The 21,771-nt window shown below is 35.3% G+C and overlaps 1 protein-coding gene and 1 long non-coding RNA gene across 2 annotated transcripts; both read left to right on the top strand.

The window, feature by feature from the left end:
* Window positions 1–6,051: 6,051 nt before the first annotated feature.
* On the top strand, window positions 6,052–7,839 carry LOC127151245 (uncharacterized). The gene is made up of 4 exons (XR_007824040.1): window positions 6,052–6,933; window positions 7,012–7,170; window positions 7,283–7,618; window positions 7,700–7,839. It is a non-coding gene; the product is annotated as an uncharacterized LOC127151245 (long non-coding RNA).
* Window positions 7,840–10,038: 2,199 nt separating this feature from the next.
* Window positions 10,039–11,173, top strand: LOC127151246 (uncharacterized). Its single transcript, XM_051090697.1, has 3 exons — window positions 10,039–10,255; window positions 10,331–10,522; window positions 10,604–11,173. Exons 1-3 carry the CDS (start codon window positions 10,206–10,208, stop codon window positions 10,872–10,874), a joined length of 513 nt encoding a protein of 170 aa, XP_050946654.1. The 5' UTR covers window positions 10,039–10,205; the 3' UTR covers window positions 10,875–11,173.
* The last annotated feature ends 10,598 nt before the right edge of the window (window positions 11,174–21,771 follow it).

The following is a 21,771-nucleotide window of genomic DNA, read 5'->3' on the forward strand; positions in this document are numbered from 1 at the left end:
GAGTTTAAGATGGAAGATTGATGAATGAACAAACCAAATCAAACAAGGTGTGCCCGCCAAGGTATTGAGGTACTTTCCTATCATTCCACGACTTAAATGGATGTTTAAAATAAATAAAGTTAGCGAAAGTTTATGTTGGCATTTGAGCCATAAAAGTACTAATTGAAAGATTAGACATCCAGTTGACTCTGTTGCATGGGAAACAATTGATAAAAATGGCTCGAGTTTTCTATGGATCCATGTAATCTTAGGTTGGGCCTTGCTATAGATGGGTTTAACCAATTCTCCAATTTAAGTAGTCGATATAGCTGTTGGTCGATCATGCTTGTTACTTCCAATCTTCCTCCTTGGGTATGCATGAAAAATGAAAACATAATGTTGACACTGTTGATTCCTAGTTCTAGATAGCCCGGAAATGATATTGATATATCTACAACCCCTTGTGGAAGACTTACAACAACTATGAAAAGGAATATAAGTTCATGATATTATAGGTAACACATTTCAATATGAGATCAATTCTTATGTGGACTATAAATGACTTTCCATAATATGGAAATTTTGCCGGATGCACTAAAAAAGGTAAATATGCATGCCCAACATGTGGAGAAAGTACTTGTTCTTATTGGTTGAAACATAGTAAAAAATTTGTACATATGGATCATAAACAATTCTTGTCAAGGACTTATCCATATTGAAGAAAAAATGCATAGTTTGACGGTAGAATAGAAGAAGAGTTACCTCCCAAATAGCTACAAATAGTGCAATTATGCCTAATTTGAAAATTTTGATAATTGTTGGGAAAACGTGAAAAGAAAAAGAGCAAAAGTCAAAGAATCGTCAAATCAACAATGGAAGAAGTGATCAATTTTTTTTGATCTACCATATTGGAAGGTAAATGGACTTGAAGTTTATGATATATCTTATTACATTCCAAATTATTATGGTTTGAACTACGCCATAAACGATTTGAAACTTTGATTGTCTAGAATTACCAATACGACACAACTTAGATGTCATGCACGTGAAGAAAAATGTATGTGAGAGTATTATAGGTACATTATTAGTTATAAATGGAAAGTCAAAATATGGAATTAATGCAAGAAAAGACATACAACTTTTGAAAATTTGTCTTAGCCTATATCCTCAAGACTGTGGAGGAAGAACTTATCTACCTTTTTCTCCACACATATTGTCGAAGTCTGAGAAGAAGTTATTTTGTTCAAGGTTGTACAAGCTGAAGTTGCCTGACAGATACAATTCAAACATTTCAAAGTGTGTATCATTAGATGAATGCAAAATGATGGGTTGAAGTCTCATGCTTTTCATGTGTTGATGCAACAACTTTTGTCTATGGTGCTTAGAGGCTTTGTCCCAGAAGGTCCAAGACATGCAATATACAGACTATGCTCATATTTCAATAGACTTTGCCAACGTATAATTGATAGAGAGGTTATGTTGGATCTTGAAAAAGAAGTGGTGGACATTTTATCTTTTTGAAAGGCACTTTAATTTCCTTCGTCGTTTTTTGATATAATGACACATTTGGTAATTCATTTGGGTTACGAAACTTGCATATGTGAAACAATCAGTTTCGTTGGATGTGCAAATTTGAAAGGTAAATATCTTTGATTTATTGATAATTATTAATTTTTGTGTACTAATAAAATTTATTCGATACATCAAGGTATTGAGAGGTAATGTACAAAACAAAGCACGACCAGAAGGGTGCATTGCAACATGTTACTTAGCTGATGAATGTATTGACTTTTCAAACAAGTATTTTAAACAATCAGTTGAGGTAGTGAATAGTCAACAACGTAATGAAGAATACCCAAACGATGTCATCTTAGAGGGTCGTCCTATATCTTCTGGAACTTCAATTGAACTATCTGATGATGTACTTGATAATGCACATTGATACATCTTATTCAACACATTGGAGGTGGAACCATTTATAGAGTGAGATATAACCTTAAACAATATTACTTATTGTAATTTAAGTCTATTATTTAATGATAGTTTATTTGGACAGGATGCATATGAATGAACTCATAGTCTTAGATAGGAGACTAGCAAAAGATTCCAATCTACTTTGGAAGATTCATACAGAATAATTTCCATTGTGATTGAAATCTAAGGTGATACTAACTAATTTGTAAACATCCTATCAAACAATGGATATATAAAACCATAAGATACTTTAACTAACAAGTAGATATGTTTATTCTTATCAGATTGAATTAGATTCATTTGTTGAAAGTTACTCTAACTTATTAGAATGGCTTGCGAATGACCAAGAAAGAATGCAATGTCTTACACCAAATACATCATAAATGGGAAACGATTTCACACAAAGAGTGTTAAAAAGTCAAATCAGAACAGTGGTGTTGCTATAGATGTGCTACAACATTATGTAGATCTAGTGCCAAAGATAAATCTCAAGTTATGGATGTAGTTGCTTGTTATGGAGTGTTACAAGAAATCATCTTGTTAGACTATTATGTCTACTAGCTTTCAATCTTCAAATGTGATTGGGCAAATGTTCTCAATGGAGTAAAAATTGAGGAAGGATTTACTCTTGTTAACTTACCTCAAAGTCAAAGCAAGCTTATACAAGAGCCTTTCATATTTGCCTCTCAAGCCAAACAAGTGTTTTATACTAGAGAAAATGACACTTCAAATTGGTATGTTGTATTAAAAGCACCACCGAAGGGTTTCACAACTTAGAAATGTACGATGAGAATTATGATGATACTTCGGTTAGTAATGAAAACATATGTAGTGTGGTTGAAGATGATGAAGGTGACAAGCTTATTTATGCAAGACAAGATTGTGAAGGTGTTTTCATTTGAGAAGTAGTTTGATGCACTATATAAGCCTTTGTCTATATGATTATTTTGTATCAAAAACTTTTATTTTGTAAACGATTGAATCTATCTAGATGAATATCATTTTGATGTTATTTATTTACTATAAATTAACTTTGTTCATAAATACTTTTGCACAACTTTGTATCAATATCTATGCATATGTCGTTGGATAAGCCACCTCCATCATGGTGAAAACAAAAAGGACGATAAATATTTATATTATAAAATGATGCTTATTGATTATTTGTTAATACTATTGCTTTTAGGTTGAAATGGAAAGAAACCTATCATTATCTCTAACTGAGAGAGATTTACAAAATACCATGGGACTAAGAGTCAAAGGAAAGAAAAGGTCTACGTGAAGGAAGCTTATTAGTGATAGTTTGCTTCTTCCAAATGAGTAGAACAAGGAAAGTTCTCCCATTGGTGCCCACTCCAAATGTTTATCACCCAAGCGTAATGTGAAGACAATTGAAGGTAATCCTATATTAGACTTACTGGTTGCTTGAACAAGATTAGCACTTCGTAGGCAAGCAACAACATCTAACGTAAATGGATTTGAAGAACCCCCATTTGAAATGACGACCTTGCCTAGTGAGAAGACAGTTAAAGATCATATTGCCAATGAAGAACCCCCACTAGAAACGATGACTTTGCAAAAAAAAAAAAAAAAAAAAAGAGGACCTACGAAAATGAAGACAATAACCGTTGAAAAACAGTTAAGAGTGGACCTTGTTTTCAATAAATATGGACAACCTATTAGTGATGAATTAGTAGGATTGGCTTCTTTTCTTGGACCACTAGTGAGAGAAGTTGTACCAGTGAATCTTGAGAATTGGCTAAAACTACCTATAAGATTTAAAAGTAGTATTATGGAAATCTATCTAGGTATTAAGTTACTTTATTGCACTTAAATAGCTTAGATAGAAGACACATTTCTAACTATTTTATACTTTCGTCAAGGTACAATGTGGAAGATTGGTAAAAAAAGTTTTTCTTCCAAAAGATGGGTAGATTATGGAGGGCTAAAAAATCTCGCTTAGTAAAACAGATTCGAGATGCCATAGCAAAGGATGCAATTTTGAAGCTCTTTCCTGATAATTTCCAATCTGTAGATGATTGGATCGACTTTGTGGTGAGAAGACTAGTGCAAACTTCAAGGTATGTAAATGTCTACTTTAAAATGTATACACTTACATTTTCTTATTATTAATTTATACGAATATTGAATGTCTTTTATTTGAGTAGTTGAAAAGTGAAAAGTACAAAGCCATGAAGAAAAAACAACTCCCACATACATGTAGTAGAAAGCTTGTTTGACCAAAGAGATGGTAAATGTCATTACTGTACTTCCATTTTGCTTCCATATTGTACATGTGGTATCATTGTATAAACCTCATTTTGTAGAAAAAAGAGTAGTTTAGATCCAACATTCGGTCACAAGAGTTGCATTATGGACTAAAGCACACAAAAGGACGGATGGACAACCGGTGAATGCACGGGTTGTCGAGACACTCGTATGTTTTCTTAAGGAGGGCTTGAAAAAGTTTGTAATTAGGCATCTTTTTGTTGGGGGGTTGAGATTAAGTTTTTATGCATTGGTTTGCTAGTTGGATGTTTCTTGTTACCCTTGTTGGACATTTTTAATTACATATGTGTAGAATATGTGAAAATAAATGACCTTAGACTTTACAATCTTCTTTCTCTTTGAAAATGGTTGAGATATTGTATTTTGTTAGAATAGTTGAAGGGTAGGGTACTAGGTTTGAGATCGGGGGGGGGGGGGGGGGGGGAGGGGGTTGAGATTAAATCTTTATGCATTTGATGTTTCTTGTTGGATGTTCCTTTTTGCTCTTGTTGGATGTTTTTAATTGCATATGTGTAAAGTATGAGAAAGTAAGATGACCTTAGAATTTACAATCTTCTTTCTCTTTAAAAGTGGTTGAGATATCGTACTTTGTTGCGCTACAAAAAATTGGAGGTCTGTCGATGTTGAGGCATTGAGAAAAGCGACGTTGTAAGAAGAACATTTTCGCGATGCTGTGAAGAAGGCGTCGACAGTTTGGAGGTTTGGTGATGTCGCACAAACAACGTCGACAGAGTGGCTTCCATGACGCCGAACGAGAAGATGTGGCGAAAAATGTTTAATTCAAATAATAATATATACTTTTCATGACGCCATGCTTGTACGCGTTTTCGTTGCCTAAATAACTCTTAATGTCGCATGCAAGACGTTGTGAGAGGTCGACCTTTTGTTGATGTTGCTTTGATTGCATCGACAAAGGTTGAACATTTAAAATATTCTAACAACAATATCACGAGACCAAATTGCATGGCATCGTGAGAGGTCTCAGTTTTGTTGACGTGGGGTAGGTAATGTCGCGGGATGTATGGCATTTTGACTACTTTTGAAAGACTTCTTATGTCGCCATAAGTGACTATGTTGGTAGTTTTTGGAGAACCGACGATGTCATAAGTGACAACGTCGAGAGTGGGGTGTTCTCTCGACATTTTTGAGTTGCGTCGGGAGATCCCCTCTCATTTTAATTCTGTTCACAGAAGAAAAAGGCACGCGCGCGAATAGAAGAGGAAAGAGAAAAAAGAAAATAAGAAAGAGAGGAGAGGGATCGTCGTCCATTACCCACCATGCTCGTGCCGTCGTCTATTTGGTTCATTGTCTCTACTGGTAAAAGTAGTGTATTTTGTTCTTTTTTGCATTTCTACAAAATATATATTAGATTATATGTATAAATTGTATATCGTATATATAAATCGTATATTATATATTGTATAAATTTTGTATGTGTACGTTAGGGAATAATGTATATTGTATAAATATTGTATGTGTACGTTAGGGAATAATGTATATTGTATAAATATTGTATGTGTATGTTAAAGAATAATGTATTTTGTAGAATGTATAAAATTTAGTAGATTGAAAAAAGGATTTAAATTGTAAATTGAAATTGGTAGAGTTTTTTTAGTTATAATGTATATTTAATTGTTTAAGAATCAAATTCTATGTATGAATGAAATTTTAACAATTGTAATATGTTAGGGAATGATTATTATTGAAATTGTGATAATAATGATTGAAATTGTGATATTGATGAAATTTTTAAATGTATGATATTGATAAAATTGAAGAATTTGAAATTTTTTATTGATGTGATGTGGCTATCCTGCAATTATGATAGCTTGTAGTTTATTAAGTTAGAATTATGGTTGCCCTTAGTGTAAGATAATTACACTTATTTATATTATAGGCGTTTAACGATGGACAAGAGTTGGATGAACATTAGGAATAAGTTATCGATTAAGTATAGAGAGTGAGTTTTCAAATTCTTAGACATTGCAAAGTATCACGTCGATGAGTACGGACAAATAAGGTGTCCATGCAGGAGATGTATGAATTCGAATTGGGACTCGAGGTGTGGAGAGACATTTATTAATCATTGGAATGTGTCCCTTCTACCCAAAATAGGTGTATCATGGAGAGCTTTCTATAGAAAGATTTGATGAAGGAACTAGTAATGATCCTTTCTATAAAGGAGATGACATCACTCTAGGAACCTGGAGTTGGATAGATATGTTGCACAAAATGGCAAGATCCCCATATCTGTCACTCAAGGCCAGAACAAGCCTATCTCACCACACGTCGTTCGCTATAGCAATACCATCGGCGTGTTAACGCGAGACACTTTTCCAGTCTGCTTTCTTAAGTGGATTGATGTGACACTGGAGTACATTGAGGTCGTTAAAGGCAGTTTATAGGTACGTTTTTAAATCACTTATACATATATGTTACCTATACGAATATACATTGAGGTCGTTAAAGGCAGTTTATAGATTTGTGTCGAATTTCACCGATTTAGCACTTACTCGGTTTGTTGAGCATCAAATGCTCATTGTGTGGAAGGAGTTTAGGAGACAGAACCACCGCCATTTCAAAAAGTTCAATAATCCTGAACACGCTCGTGCTAATCCACCCCCTAGATTGAGCAATCGGGTGCAAAATTGGCACTTCCTATACGACTACTACCTCACTCGACAATTTCAGGTGATTTAGTACTTTTAATGTTTTCAAACGGTACTTCATTTGTTTTTTTTATGTAACATTTTGATTGTTTGCATGTAGGAGCAATCGTCGATGAATAAGGCTGCTAAAGCGAAGCAGCCCTACAACCACATCGGGGTCACTGAACAGCGGGTTCATTCAATTGATTGTGCGGAGTTATTTAGGAAAACACATGCTCGGGGTGGCCAGCTTGTTTTACAGGCAGCTACGGATGCGCATGTAAGTTTATAAGTTGTCATTTGTCTTGTTTCACGTAACAATTGATTTGCACATTTTACTTAATTAACAAAAATTTTATTTGCATAATCAAATGCTGGAACTCCAATCCCAGCCTACCTAGTGGGTTCTCAACAACTCTTTCGGGACGGGATATACGAGACCGTTTTGCGTAGACGACCGAGCTACTCAAAAGATCTTGGTTGGGGCCCCAAACCAAAGTCTCAAGATGCTGCTGGCAGTTCTTCATCCACATTTGTCGAGCGAGCGCTAGCGCACGCCAGGGAGGTTAACGAGCTAAAAACTTTTCTTGAGGTAGTAGAAGAAGAGAGTAGCAGGAAGTACGAAGAAAATATTCGCTTGATAGAAGCACAAACTCGACAGATGGAAGAAATGAGGAAAATGATTGAAGACCTTTTTCGGGCTTCGAGAGGACATTGATTTCGTTGAGGTATATAATTTTCAACTTTTACGTTTTTTAATTTTATATTATTGGTGAGATATATTTAAATTTAATTTTGTGTCATTGTAGGTTTGAAGGCATGGGAAGCTTTCATGGGACATCGACGCTTAGATTATGTGTTTAGTTTTTTGTTTTTAGTTTAAGTTTTTTGTTTTCATTATGTATGTAATTTTTAAACTACGAAAATTTTTTATCTTTAGTATTTCAATGAAATTTAAATCAAATTCGATTTCAATTTGAAAAGAATTAAATAAAACAAAATTAAAAAATATTATAATAAGGATTTCGGGATGCACATTATGCGCCGGAAATGGTTGTTCTGATGATGCGACGTTGTCAGAAGGTTTACCGATGCCGCATCGATGGTTCATGTACGTTTGCGTACTTGATGATGTTGGTAGTAAGTTGTTTACGATACCGCTACCAGACGTCGACAGTTTCCAAATGTCAACGTGTTGACCATGTCGGCGAACACTGCGTCAACAGTAACCTTTTATCGATGCCGTTCTGTTTGCACGTTGAGAGTGTCTTTCACGACGCTTTTCTCATGATGTTCTTGTCGATGTCTGTTTTTACGTTGACGTAGCGTCTCTCGTCGCATTACTGGCTTTGCTGACGTATCTCCGCGTCGGCAGGCCCCTTTCTTTTTGTAGTGTTGGAATAATTGAAGGTAGTGTCATACCCCCTCCCAGATGACCTGCTATGGACCTGAGAGGTGGTGTGATGTCAACCGAAACGATCCACCTCTAAGATGATTCCAGCTGACCCTTGACATGAAAACATGAAACCTTTGCCAGCCGAAGTATTTAAACCTTGAAATTACTTTAAAATCGTAGTATACCCCATTTGAAATGTCTTTTACAAATGCTGAGTAAAATATAGGTACAAAACATGGAAACTCAAATTTTAAACATAAACACAATATACTTTTAACAAATCTATTCCTTTCATGATTGAAAACTAAATTGGCATGGCAGCAGTATGTTCAGCACGCAGAGGTTCACAATTTATACCTAGAAAGAGGATAAACATTTGAAAAGGGTGAGCTATATAGCCCAGTGAGTGACAGTTTTGTAAAACATATTTTTTAGTAAATAAACTTTAGTCTTTTCCATAAATCAATCATAAAGCATAAAATCTTAAATCTTCAGTTTGCTAAACTCTTTCTTTCAAATGCTCTTTTATTTCTGTATATTCTATACTTGGGAAACTCAGTCACGGTAGTAACTATCTCGACCTATCGTGCCTAATTTAATAATACTGATCAAGATAGTAGAACGCCTTTGGTCTTACTATCCTTCCAAATCTCGGTAGTAGCTGGCTCAGTGGTTAGCAAAGTCCCATACCCCAGACTGTGCATATTGACCGTCGAGAACTCAGTATATAGAATACCATGGTTTTCTCTTTAAAATCATTCTCATTAAACCCATGCTTTTCAAGTATTTTTCTAAAACAGTAAACAATCTTTCTCAGAAGCTCAAGCTTGCTTATAAATCATTACTTGCAAATCTCATCAATAAATACATGCTTTCATAATCAGTATAGCACAATAATGCTTTCAAAGCATATTTAAATGGTAGCTTGTAAATCATATTTCAAAATTATCATTTAGAAATCGTGTTGTCACTCACAATACTTGAACAGATCCTTCTCGAAAAATTCCTTTACAGCCTCCTTGATTTGAAATATCAATATTTAATCCTCAATGAATCCTTTGATCATCAAAACATCCAAAGCTTCCTTTAAAATTCTAACAAAAATAAAAAAAGCTTAAAAATGGCCCATCGAGGCTCACTAACACGATGGATGGGGCTGGCTGTGCGTGTATGGCCTAGGGTGTTGGAATTTATGTCCTAAAACTCGTAGTTTGTAATCATATTCTATTCAATAAAGTCGTTATTGAGAAACTGAATACTATAATCTTGAATCCAATAAACTAAGATTAAAAGACTATTTTGAGTAAACTTGAACTTTATGTAGAGACATAAATATGGATTAAGTTCAAGTAAATAGCCTAAATAGTCTACAGTATATAGATTGAATAAAGTCATTATTGAGAAATTGAATACTATAATGTTGGGCACCTTATTCAGAGATACTATGGATACGACCCACTTTGTAGTTAATATAAACGATGTAATCCTGAATCAGTCATGTAAAGACATGAAAGTGGGGGTATCCTATGTAAAAGTTTTACATAAGATGGAACCATGAAATAGTCACTTTTACGTTATAATGTCGTTTACTGTTTAAAAGTGACTATCTCGATTACTGATGACCTAGGTTACTTAATCTTAATTTTGAGCTAACTATGAACTCCTATTCATACGAGATTAACCTTAAATTTGCATAGGTGAGGGAAATTCATTAGTGTTGGCCCAATAAGCCTACCATTTCAAGGGTAAGATCGGGTGGATAGGGTGCAAGACAGAATTCAGTCTTACCCGCTTTAGGTTTAGTAGGTATGTTGCTCCCTTAAAGACTGAATCCAAGTCTTGAACAAAGGGGCCCCACCCTCTCATTGGCGACTCGAAGGAGGCTCGTGCCAACCCACCAAACGCATTGGTTGGACGTGATGAGGATTGGCACTTCCTCTGTGACCATTATATCAGCCGTGCATTCCAGGTATTTGTCATGATTAATTATGATAACATGTTTTAATATGTATAAGAAATAAACAATATAATTGTTTTAATGCAGGAGCAATCACGGACATACAAGGCTGCTAGACAGAAGCAGCCTTACAATCATAGTAGCGGGTCCAAGTCGTTTCTACAACGAGAGTATGAGCTCGCTGAAAGAAGAGGGCAGCCGGTCGATCGTGTGGAATTGTTCCGGGAAACACACGTTCGAGCTGGGACATTCGTGTCGCAGGGCGCCGAGGATGCGCATGTAAGTTATACCCTTATTAATTATCCACTTTTATTATATATTTTTGCGCGTTACTTAACATAATTTTTAAATTTGTTGCAGAATCAAATGCTGGAACTCCAACCCCAGCCTACCCCAAAGGGTAGTCAGCCACTCTCTGAGGATGAGATATGCGATCAGGTGTTGGGTAGACGACCAGGCTACTCAAAAGGCCTTGGTTGGGGACCCAAGCCGAAGGCCCGCAGAACGGCAAGTGCAAGTAGTTTGTCGACATCTTGTTCGCAGTCCACACAAAAAGAGATTGAATTACAAGCTAAACTTCATGAAGCTTTGGAACGGATTGAAGTACAAGATAGAAATCACCAAGCATTAGCTTCACAAGTGGAAGCTATGAAAAAGATGATTGAAGACCTAACTCGTGCACAATAGGGACCACCACATGATCCCTAGCTTTGCGATACGCATATATGTCTCTATTATTCTTAAGTTTTTGCAATATATGATTATGTATTAAACTTAGTTATTTTTATACCATTTTTAGGATCGAAGGTGTAGAATGACGCGCATACGCACCTCGTTGGGAGGCTTTTCATTATGTTTATGTTTTTTCTATTTTGAGAACTATATTTTGTAGTCAACTTATTCGTATTATTAATTTTAATTCTATTTTTTTAATTTGTGTTTGTATATTTATTAATTTATTTTAATTTAATCCAAAACGTTGCGAAATATTTTTGAGCAATCCAAACATCATTGTGAATGTTTGAGCAAAATATTATAAGGAAAAAAGTAAAAATAAAATATTTAAAAAAATATATAAAAAAGATTTCCCGACGTTCATTACGTCGAGAAAAATATGTCGGAAAAGAGGTTTTCCCGACGCCGGGAGATGCGTCGGCATAGACGGCGTCGGGAAAACCTTATTCCCAATGTCGTCTTTGCCGATGCGTCTCTCCACGTCGGGAAAACCTTTCACGACGTCGTGTTGGTACGGCATCGGGAAAGCCTTTCGCGACGCATTTCTCCCGACGTTCTTCCCGACGTCGTTTTGTACGTCGGGATATCCTTTCCCGACGTACTTTGCATTTTCGCCGACGTATTTGTGCGTCAGAAGTACCCCCGTCTCTTGTAGTGTTATGTACTAGACTTGACATTTGCTTTTCAGTAGGGACAATCAGTAGGTATCAATCCAATCCTGGACGTGATCACTGAACAGCCGTTAAGAATATTCTAAAATATCTTAGAAGAACAAAAGACTACATGCTCATATATAGTTCTAAGGATCTAATCTTTACTTAGTACACTGATTCTGATTTCCAAATGGATAAAGATGCTAGAAAGTCTACATCAGGATTAGTTTTCACTCTGAATGGAGGAGCAATAGTTTGGAGAACCGTAAAACAAACTTGTGTAGCCAACTCCATAATGGAAGTTGATATGTAGCAACTTGTGAAGCAGCAAAGGAAGCAATATGACTAAGGAAATTCTTGATAGATCTGGAAATTGTTCCAAATATGCATCTGCCAATCACTTTATACTGTGACAAAGTGGTGCAGTTGTAAATTCACGAGAACCTAGAAGCCATAAACGAGGAAAGCATATCAAACGCAAGTACCATCTTATCAAGGAATTTGTACATTGTGGTGACGTTGTAGTGACTCAGATTTCTTCTAAGCAAAACATTGTTGATCCTTTTACAAAAGCCCTCACAGCTAAAGTGTTTGAGGGCCACCTACAGAATTTATGTCTACGATGTTTGTAAACTAGGACAAGTCGGAGACTTATTGGGCATGTGCCCTAGTTTATTATATTCATATGTTTATTGTACTCATATGCATTATTCTCTATTATGGTGAAATTCAAACATTTTCATCCCACTAGGAGTCTCAGTCCAAGTGGGAGTTTGTTGGAATTTATGTCTTAAAACTTGTAGTTTGTAATCATATTCTATTCAATAAAGTCGTTATTGAGAAATTGAATACTATAATCTTAAATCCAATAAACTAAGATCCCAAGACTATTTTGAGTAAACTTGAAATTTATGTAGAAACATAAATATGGATTAAGTTCAAGTAAATAACCTAAATAGTCTATGGTATATAAATAAAGGTTGGGAGTCTTATTCAGAGATACTATGGATGCGACCCGCTTTGTAGTTAATACAAACGATGTAATCCTGAATCGTTCATGTAGAGACATGAAAGTGGGTGAATCTTATGTAAAAGTTTTACATAAGACATAACAATGAAATAGTCACTTTTACGTTATAATGTCGTTTACTGTTTAAAACTTACTATCTCGATTATTGATGACCTAGGTAACTTAATCTTAATCTTGAGCTAACTGTACTCCTGTTCACACGAGATTAACCTTAGATCTGCATAGGTGAGGGAAACTCATTAGCGTTGGCCCAATAAGCCTCCCATTTTAGGGGTAAGATCAGGTGGATAGTTGGCAACATAGGGTGCAAGACGGAATTCACTCTTACCCGCTTTAGGATTAGTAGGTAGGTTGTTCCCTTAAAGACTTAATCCAAGTCTTGAAAAAAGGGGCCCCACCCTCTCATTGGGCCGAGAGGGATTCGATTTATAGGTTGGACCTTAAACCAATTGTTCAATAGTAGATTAGTGGGACTTAAGGAACAAGATGTAGCCTAAGGGGTAAAACGGTATTTTGACCTAGCCGAGGTTATGAACAACTTGTGAAGGATTAACTTACTGATCATGGTTATATCAGATGGACAAAAATATATCTATAGTGAGGGGAGTGCGACTACGAGACTTTAGTGGAATGACTCGTTAGTTAGCGAATGTTGATTAGCTTGGTCTAAAAGGGTTTAGCCAGTTCATCTCGGATCGTTGGAGTCCATGATCTATAGGTCTATTAGGTTACCCTACTAGCCATATGGAATTAATTTAGAACAACATGTTGGAATAATTCGAATTGTTCGAATTAGGTAAGAGAGATATAAACAACAAAGTATATATATGATATAGCTGTCGATTATAGCTTTAAGCAAGAGCTTAATGCTTAAATGTGATTTAAATATTTAAAATATGAATAGATATTCATATTTGGAAGCTCGAAATTAATGAAAGTGGTTAAAGTTGTAAGAAGTCAAAATGTTGACTTTTGACCTTGAAAAGTCAAACTTTGACCGACTTTATATTCAAATTTGATTTGAATTTTAGAAAAATGAATATGGGTTCATGCTCGGGAGATCGAAATTAGTTAAGATAGACAAAAACCTTTCTTTTTTTGAAATGAAAGATGGAGGATGGAGAAGGAACGTTTTGATACCTCTATGTAGCCCTGTACTTGGCCAAGCCTTGACCAAACTAAGAACGACTCCAAACACCGAAGTTCTTCAAGTAAATTTAGATGATCACAACATCTAACATTTCCCTATTGGATAAGGCTCGTTAGAACTCCATCAAAGGAGAGGTCAAGGGTAGTAAGAAAATTCCACATTTCAGTATTTCAAAACTTCAAGGTCTTTTTTACTATCTCAACGAGAACATGAAGATATATGAGCCACACAAGTGGCTTCAGCTAATAAAATAACACACTTGCATTAGTTTCTACTAGGCTATACCTTGGGACTTTGTTTAAACCTCTTTGAAGCATCAAATCTCTCGCCTCATTAACTTGACCCCATTTCCCATATGAAGCATAAAGGTTAGGTAAGAGCACATAATAGCAAGCTTCATTTGGATGTAGCTGTAGCATTTCCCTGACTACAACTTCTCTGAGATCGAACCTCCAGTATAATCCACATCCATGAAGGAAAGCTCCATACAAACTAACGTCTAGTTGAACTGGCATTTTCTTAAATCTAATGCTTCGTCCAGTCTACCTGATCAGGCTAAAAGGTCAACCATACAGGTTATAATCTAGAATCATAGATTTGAAATACCTCTATCCCTCTTCAACCATTCTCGAATAACTACAAGGAGATAATATTGTCATAAAGATTACTTCATTGGGTTTCAAATCCTCCTTCAACATGTGAGAGAAAATAGAAAGGGATCCGCTTCCATCATCCTGCACTCCATATCCACCTATCATTGCACTCCACCTGATAATATTCTTATCTCCCATATTGTTGAACACCATTCGTGCTGATTTAGCATCACTGCATTTAGCATAAAAGTTCAAAAGTGCAGTGCCAATGTAAAGGTTAGATGAAAATAAGCCTTCTTTAACCGAATAAGCATGAAGTGATGAACCAACTGCAAGGGAGTATGATCTCATTTGATTAAAGAGACGGATAATGGTTGAACGACCAAATTCAAAAAACAAAAACAACTTTTTGAAAGCTACTTTTTTAAATTTTTAAATTTTGACTTGGTTTTTTGAATTATTGGTAGAATGCTACAAGTAGTGTTTTTAAGCTTAATTTTAAAAACCAAAATGGTGATCAAACGAGTGTTAATTTTCAAAAACTAAAAACTCAAAACTATATGGTTATGAAATGAGATGTTCAATATCTTTGAATTTTTAACTAAGCGGCAATTGAACAAACGTAGGACATCTTGGTGCATTTTTAGTATTCCATCATCTTTGAATCACCAACTTATTTTGTATCAAATAATTAGGGTTGTTGAATTAAGTTTTAATTTCATACAGGTCGATTTTAATTTTGACAAGCTTTCTTCTTGCTGTAGGCAAAAGTGCTTTCACTTTACTTTACAATACACTCGTGCTCCTTTGTCAGAATGTGAAATTGACTAAAGGCTTAGACCGGAGGACTCATGTTTTACAACTTTGGCTAGTAGGATCCTCTTTTGCCTCTGACAATATTGTAAATAGTGAAAATTGGTTCGTACGACAGTTTTTTGGGCTCTAAAAACAACTTGAGTTCCTATATGGGCTCAATTCATTACTAAAGTTAGATTTCTGTCGTCTGTAAAATTTGTTATAAGTTTGGAAAAGCCGAACATTTATTTCCTCTCAATATAGATGATAATTTTGATAATTTGTTGTATCTCTAAATATTTGCAAATGCAAGGCTTCATGAACTCTTGTCAAATAAAGGAAGCACAAGAACATACATAAGAAATAGGAGAAATATAGCTATAGAATTCTAGCACGAAATACACCAAGAACTCAGCCTAAAAAAAGAGGGTTGTACTCTCCTAGTGAACTGTTCATTCCACAAAAACATACATTGACCAAGATAACTAACTGTAGCACAAAATACCCAAACGTATACTAACATTCTTCTCTACATCGCAAGACTATAGGACCCCAGCAACTATCCCTTCGTTAGGGTGAAAACCCCTTTCCACCTCTCCTCTTGTATACTTGCTTAATAGAAAGTAGGAAAAGAGTCACCTTGTCCTCAAGGTGAAAATTAGGGAACTAGGACTTAAGGTGAAAATTAGGGAACTAGGACTTAAGAACTGCATATGATTCCTATGTAGCTTCTTGGGCAAGTTGGTTCTTACCATACATACGCAGTTACCCTCTGCTTCTTTTGAATGCATTTGGTTCACCTTTTCCGATTCCAAAACCCATTCCGATTCCTAACCCATTTCATTTAGTAATTCAATAGCAATATGTTCAGTTGCACCCGATGCTTATCTTTCATAGCTTTCTTCAACTGAGAAACATGAAAAACTGAATTACACAGTCAAAAATTCCCATCAATTTAGCATCGACCTTAATCTCTTTCTCAACCACACTCAATTCAAGTAACAAAGGTACTGAGATCAGATTCAATTGAGCCTCCTCAAGCATGTGAGAGAGAGCATTTGCTGCCTTATTGTTTGGTCCTAATGGATACAAAATTTTGAAGTCATACCCCATTAGCTTCGTCACCCATTTTTGCACCTCGGGAGGGACTTCTCTTTGCTAAAGAATGTGGCGAAGAGCTTTCTGGTCAATATACACTGCGAATCAACTCCCTAACAAGTATTGTCATCACTTTTCCACCTACAAGACAATAGCCATGAGTTCCCACTCATACACATATTTCTCTTAAGCCGCCACTAAGGGTTTTTTACTAAAAGATGCGATTAACTTCTTATTTTGTGACAGCATAGCTCCTAACTGAAGTCCTGAAGCATCGATCTCAATTTCGAAAGGTCGGTTAAAATCAGGGATGGCTAAAACCAGTAATGTGACCATGGCCTTTTTAAGATTTTCAAATGCTATCATAGCCTTTTCTGACCACTGAAGTTTGTTCTTCTTCGTCAACCGTGTTAACAAGGATGAAACAGTGCCATAGTTTGCCACTAACCGTTGGTAATACTTAATAAAACCCAGAAATCCGCTTAACTCCATATTGTCTCAAGAAGATCCGATTCAACCATAGCTCTAATTTTCTTCTGATCGGCCTCCACTCTTTTTGCTGACACCTAGTGTCCTAAGTACATGATTCTATCTTTTGCAAATTGACATTTCTTTTTGTTGACAAACAAACTATGTTTTCGTAGCTGTTGGAATACCATAGTGAGATGCTCCACATGAGTCCTCACATTCGCATTGTAAACAAGTATGTCTTCAAGGAATACCAATACGGATTTGCACAGATAAGGTTGAAAAGTCCGATTCATTAGTTGAAAAGTTATCAGTGCGTGTGGTTAATCTGAAAGGCATTACAAGGAACTCGTAATAGCCATCGTGTTTTCAAAATGAGATCTTTATCACATCCTTGTCTTGTACTCAAATTTGATGCTACCTCAATTAAGATCTATCTTTGAGAAAATACAAGCTCCATTCAAATCATCGAACAATTCATTAATCATTACAATGGGAAACTTGTCCGGGACTATGGCTCTATATAAAGCCCTATAATTGACACAAAAATGCCAGCTTCCATATTTCTTTTTGACTAAGATAAGACTCGAAAAAGACCAACCTTTCTATCTCATTGTTCTAAGCGTGTGGGTATGGATATAGTCTCACGTTGAGGGGATCTGTTACTTTGTAATTCATGTATCTTCTATCTCATTTGCTTGCTAAGAAGTTGAGGAATGGCTAAGAGTTTAGACCAAGATCTAGAGATAGAAGTGTTTATACTCGATCTTGTTCGCTTGAAAGAAAAGGCAGAGAAAAAAGAGTAGTAAGAATTCTGGGCCAGCTTTGAGCAATCTCAAGCGAGATGGAAAACAGAGAGCAAATCTTGATGCTAAGGTAGGAACATCTCGATGCTTGACGATCGAGTTAAAAAATAGAAAGGTTTTAGAGATGGATTTGGAGCCATCATAGGGACTGGAAGCAGAAAAGGGAATATTAGGGTTCTCGAGCATGATTTTGGGCATGTTCGATTGAGAAGGGTGAAGATCACAAAGGATCTTGGGTTCTTCTCAACCAAGATCACTTAAAGACACTTGACAGGCAGATCTTCGAAAATTTCTATTACGCGAGGTTAGCGTTTTTTGGACTCAATGAGACATTTTAAATACAAAAGACCCTCATCTTCTCATTTCTCACCATTTTCACTTCAAGGGCAAGTAGAGAGAAGAAGTAGAGAGAAGCTGAGTTTCCTTGCAAGAGTGAAGTCAGGCAAGAGGGTAGTTCGATGCCAAGCTGCAATTGGGTGTTCGTCCAAGAGACATCCAAGAGGTCAAGGGTATTGACGAGTTTGAGCTAAAGAGGAAGAGTAGAACTTGAAGCTAGATCCAAGTAAGTTTAAGTTTCTCCTTCCTCGTTTAAGAAGTTTAAGAGCAAGTTTGCTAAGTTGGGCTTGTTATTTTAGACTCTAAATTTGTTGGGAGCTTTTGTTGAGCTAGAGCAAGCTTGAAGAACTGATCTTGCACAAGCTAAGACCAACAAAGAGTTCAAAGAAAATCAAAGTTAGTAAGAAAAAAGTTCTCTTGAGTATGAAAGGAAAAAGGTAAGAAGTTGAAGAAGTTTTCTTTAGTTAAAACCTAAGACTTACTTGATGTTTCTGGTTCTTTTATGGGCAAGAGGAATTAAGACAAATTATAAGCCAAGAATCTAATCAAAAGTTATGAGTGACTAAAATGAATTTAAAATAAATTTATAAGCTGGATAAGAATTTATGTTTTAAAGCATGCTTTGAGTTTAAGGATTTGAATAAGCTAGATTTATGTAATTACTTATAAAGCATGAGTTTCATGTTTAGAAATGAGTAATGAGAAAGCGTGATTGAGTTAAAGTTCTAAAGCATTCAATTTGAGAAATGTTTCTTAAAACATGAGATTTATGAGAATGTGTTTGAATGCTAAGTTTCTGCAAATATTTGAGTAAAGAGATTATTTAAAGCAAAGCTAGATTTGAGACTTGCTTAATGCAAGAGTTTTTCATAAGCATGCTAACTTAAGTAAGTTAAAGTTTTAGCATGAGATTTTTTAATAGGATTATGTCTATACTAAGATGTTTTGATTTGATAGCAATCTTATGGGGGAGATTGTCCTGTGTATAGAGGTCGTGTGATGAGTGTATCCAGTAGATGCTTAGAGTTTCCATCACATAGACTACGAAAGAGATGAGGGCCTCCACAGATGCGTAGATTTTCCATATCATGATAGCCATAGCAAGATAGGGTGCTATTGGTGCTGCCTAGAGCTTCGTCTCACAGGTATCGTATCACAGGATATGGTTTTCATGCCTAGAGTTTCGTCCTACAGATATAAGGAGTTCAAGGTATAACAAGAAGGAAAAGAGAAAACTGGAAGCTATGTTTAAAAAGAAAGTTGCTTTGCTAAGTTTATGTATATTTTACTCAAAATTTTCATTATCACAGTTTGTTTTAGAAGTTGTCACACATAGGGCTTTATAACTCATCTTTTCAATGTTTATTTCCCTTAAAGATAGATATCATGGTTCCAACACTTGTTAAACCAAGCTCCACCTACTCTGCTTGAAGTTTGACTAGATTATTGTATGACTCATTCCATGCATGCATGATAGATTGTAATTAAACTAAGAGAGAACTTAGTTGCCCTTGTCTATAATAGACTAGTATAAGAGTTTATTATGTGTGTTGTTCGGTGTCACCATAGTTGGAACTTTGCACTTTGTTTTTATTTATATGAGACTGTTTAATAGGTTGTCCATTGGTTGGGTAAACTTGAAGATGTTTTGCAAAGATTTTAATTTATTAATTCAAAGTTTAGACATTTTTTTCCTCACTATATGTCTAAGTTTAATTGAAAAGAGATAGCTAAGAGCTACAAGTTAAGTAGGGTCAACAAGTGTTGTTAGAAAAAGAATGATGTCGGTTGGCTTCACGCCACATCTCGGACCTAGTGAGTAGGTGCTCTGGGATGAGGTGTGACAACTTGGTATTAGAGCATTACACTCTAAGGGAACTAGAATAAGTGTAGTTTAGAGCAGTCAGCTCTAAGAAAACTTGTGAGTAGTAACTAAAAGTTGAGTTAGTTCATGGATAACTAACTAAGAGTTAAATTGAAGTAGAACTAGAAGAGTAGAATCCTAGCATGAGTCTTAAGTGAAACCTAAGAGAGTTAAGTTAAAACTAATCACTACAAGAAATCTAGCCTTTAATGTCGGTTTAAAATCGACATTAAAGGCCTTTAATGTCACTTGGCAACCGACATCTTTGCGAGCGTTATTAAAGGGCTTTAATGTCGGTTGGGCTTTAATGTCGGTTATAAACCGACATTAAAGGCCTTCAATGTCAGTTATAAATCGACATCTTTGAAGGTGTTATTGAAGGCCTTTAATGTCGGTTCATCTTTAATGTCGGTATCCACCAATATTAAATGTCTTTAATGTCGCTTATGATACATCTTTAATGTCGTTTTTCCACTGACATTAAAGATGTCTTTAATTTTTTTTAACCGACATTAATGTTGTCTTTAATGTCAACATTAATGTCGTTTTGAAACTGACATTAACGATGTCTTTAATGTTGTTTTTTCAAATTTATTTTTATTAAATCCTTGCATTATTGTCCATTTTGTATGACACCAAATAGTTAAAAATGAAATCTTTTACTTGTACATATACAAAATGAAATCTTAATAATGTGTACATTTATATACAACTTGGCTCCATACACAATGAAATTATGAAGCTTAATTATTACACTGATCATCCTTTGGAAGAAAAAAGAAAGAAAGAAAGAAAAATATATATTGAGAGAGCAATAACTAAAACTGCAACTAATAGCAAACTAGAACGCTTCACAAATGACCAACTTCAAGATCTTGTCACAAAGATGAGGGTCTGGCTAATTGTACTTACTTGCAACCATTTCTTCTATTGCAGTCATTTGTTTAGTGATAGCTCCTTGTAAAAGACATCGAGATGGTTGAATTGATAAGAAACAATGTTATGACCTAGTTGCTAGTAGAAATATTCACATTTGATTACTAATTAATAAAGCAAAGGGTTGGTTACCAAACATAACTTTTATTGCACAATGCGCAAGGGTCTGAGGGTGGTTAGATGGATCGATGGCAACAATCAGAATATGCAAAAGAACCCAAAACTTTTTTTTTTTTGAAGGAAATTAAAAACATGAGTTAGCATAAATATTTCCATTTCTCATTATCAATAAATTAAATTAAGAGACTAAAAACTTACTCCTCGACTAACAACATTAACTAAAGCAACAACCATTATAGCTATTTAAGTTAATCATAAGAGAACTGAAGATGACGATTGACTATATTAGTTGAAAATCAAGAAAAATAAAAAACTTCAGACTTACATGTATTTATCATAGCAATGAAACTCACCAATCTCGAGAAACATCCATCTTCCATCAGCAAAAGGATGTGCAGGATACTTGTAAAAGGTTCCTCTATATAAGCCCTCAAGCAACACCTTTGAAGTTCCCATTTAAATATCAATAATTATTATAAAAGTACCTAAGCTCTCTAAAAGGGCCAAGACCAATGCTTTTCCTGTATCAAAACTCCAACCAAGTGACCAAAATTCTTAACAAAGCGGAATATGAAGTCTTCATAGCACTGGAAAGCATATCGTGACTATAAAATAGAACCACAAATCAGAGGTAAAGATATGATCACATTCGAAAAGAGTTTGTGGGATTACAACATCAATCGAACTTTCAGCACAATGATAGTACAATAAGATCAAAATGAAGAAAAACAACTTCGGCAATGGGTCTCACAGATAAAGCCAAATTCCATACTTTCACTTTTTAGAGAACTGCCTCAAGCCAGAGTTTTATCAGAACTTAGTATACTTATGCATTGCAGACTAAAGAAGTCCTTGCATCTAATCAAAAAGGACAGTATATAGCACAAAGCAACTATATTTTGCAGTGTCCATATCTACATCAACATACGAATTAACTGAACCAT

This window comes from Cucumis melo, chromosome 10 (genome assembly GCF_025177605.1).
Source record: "Cucumis melo cultivar AY chromosome 10, USDA_Cmelo_AY_1.0, whole genome shotgun sequence".
Lineage (NCBI taxonomy): Eukaryota > Viridiplantae > Streptophyta > Magnoliopsida > Cucurbitales > Cucurbitaceae > Cucumis > Cucumis melo.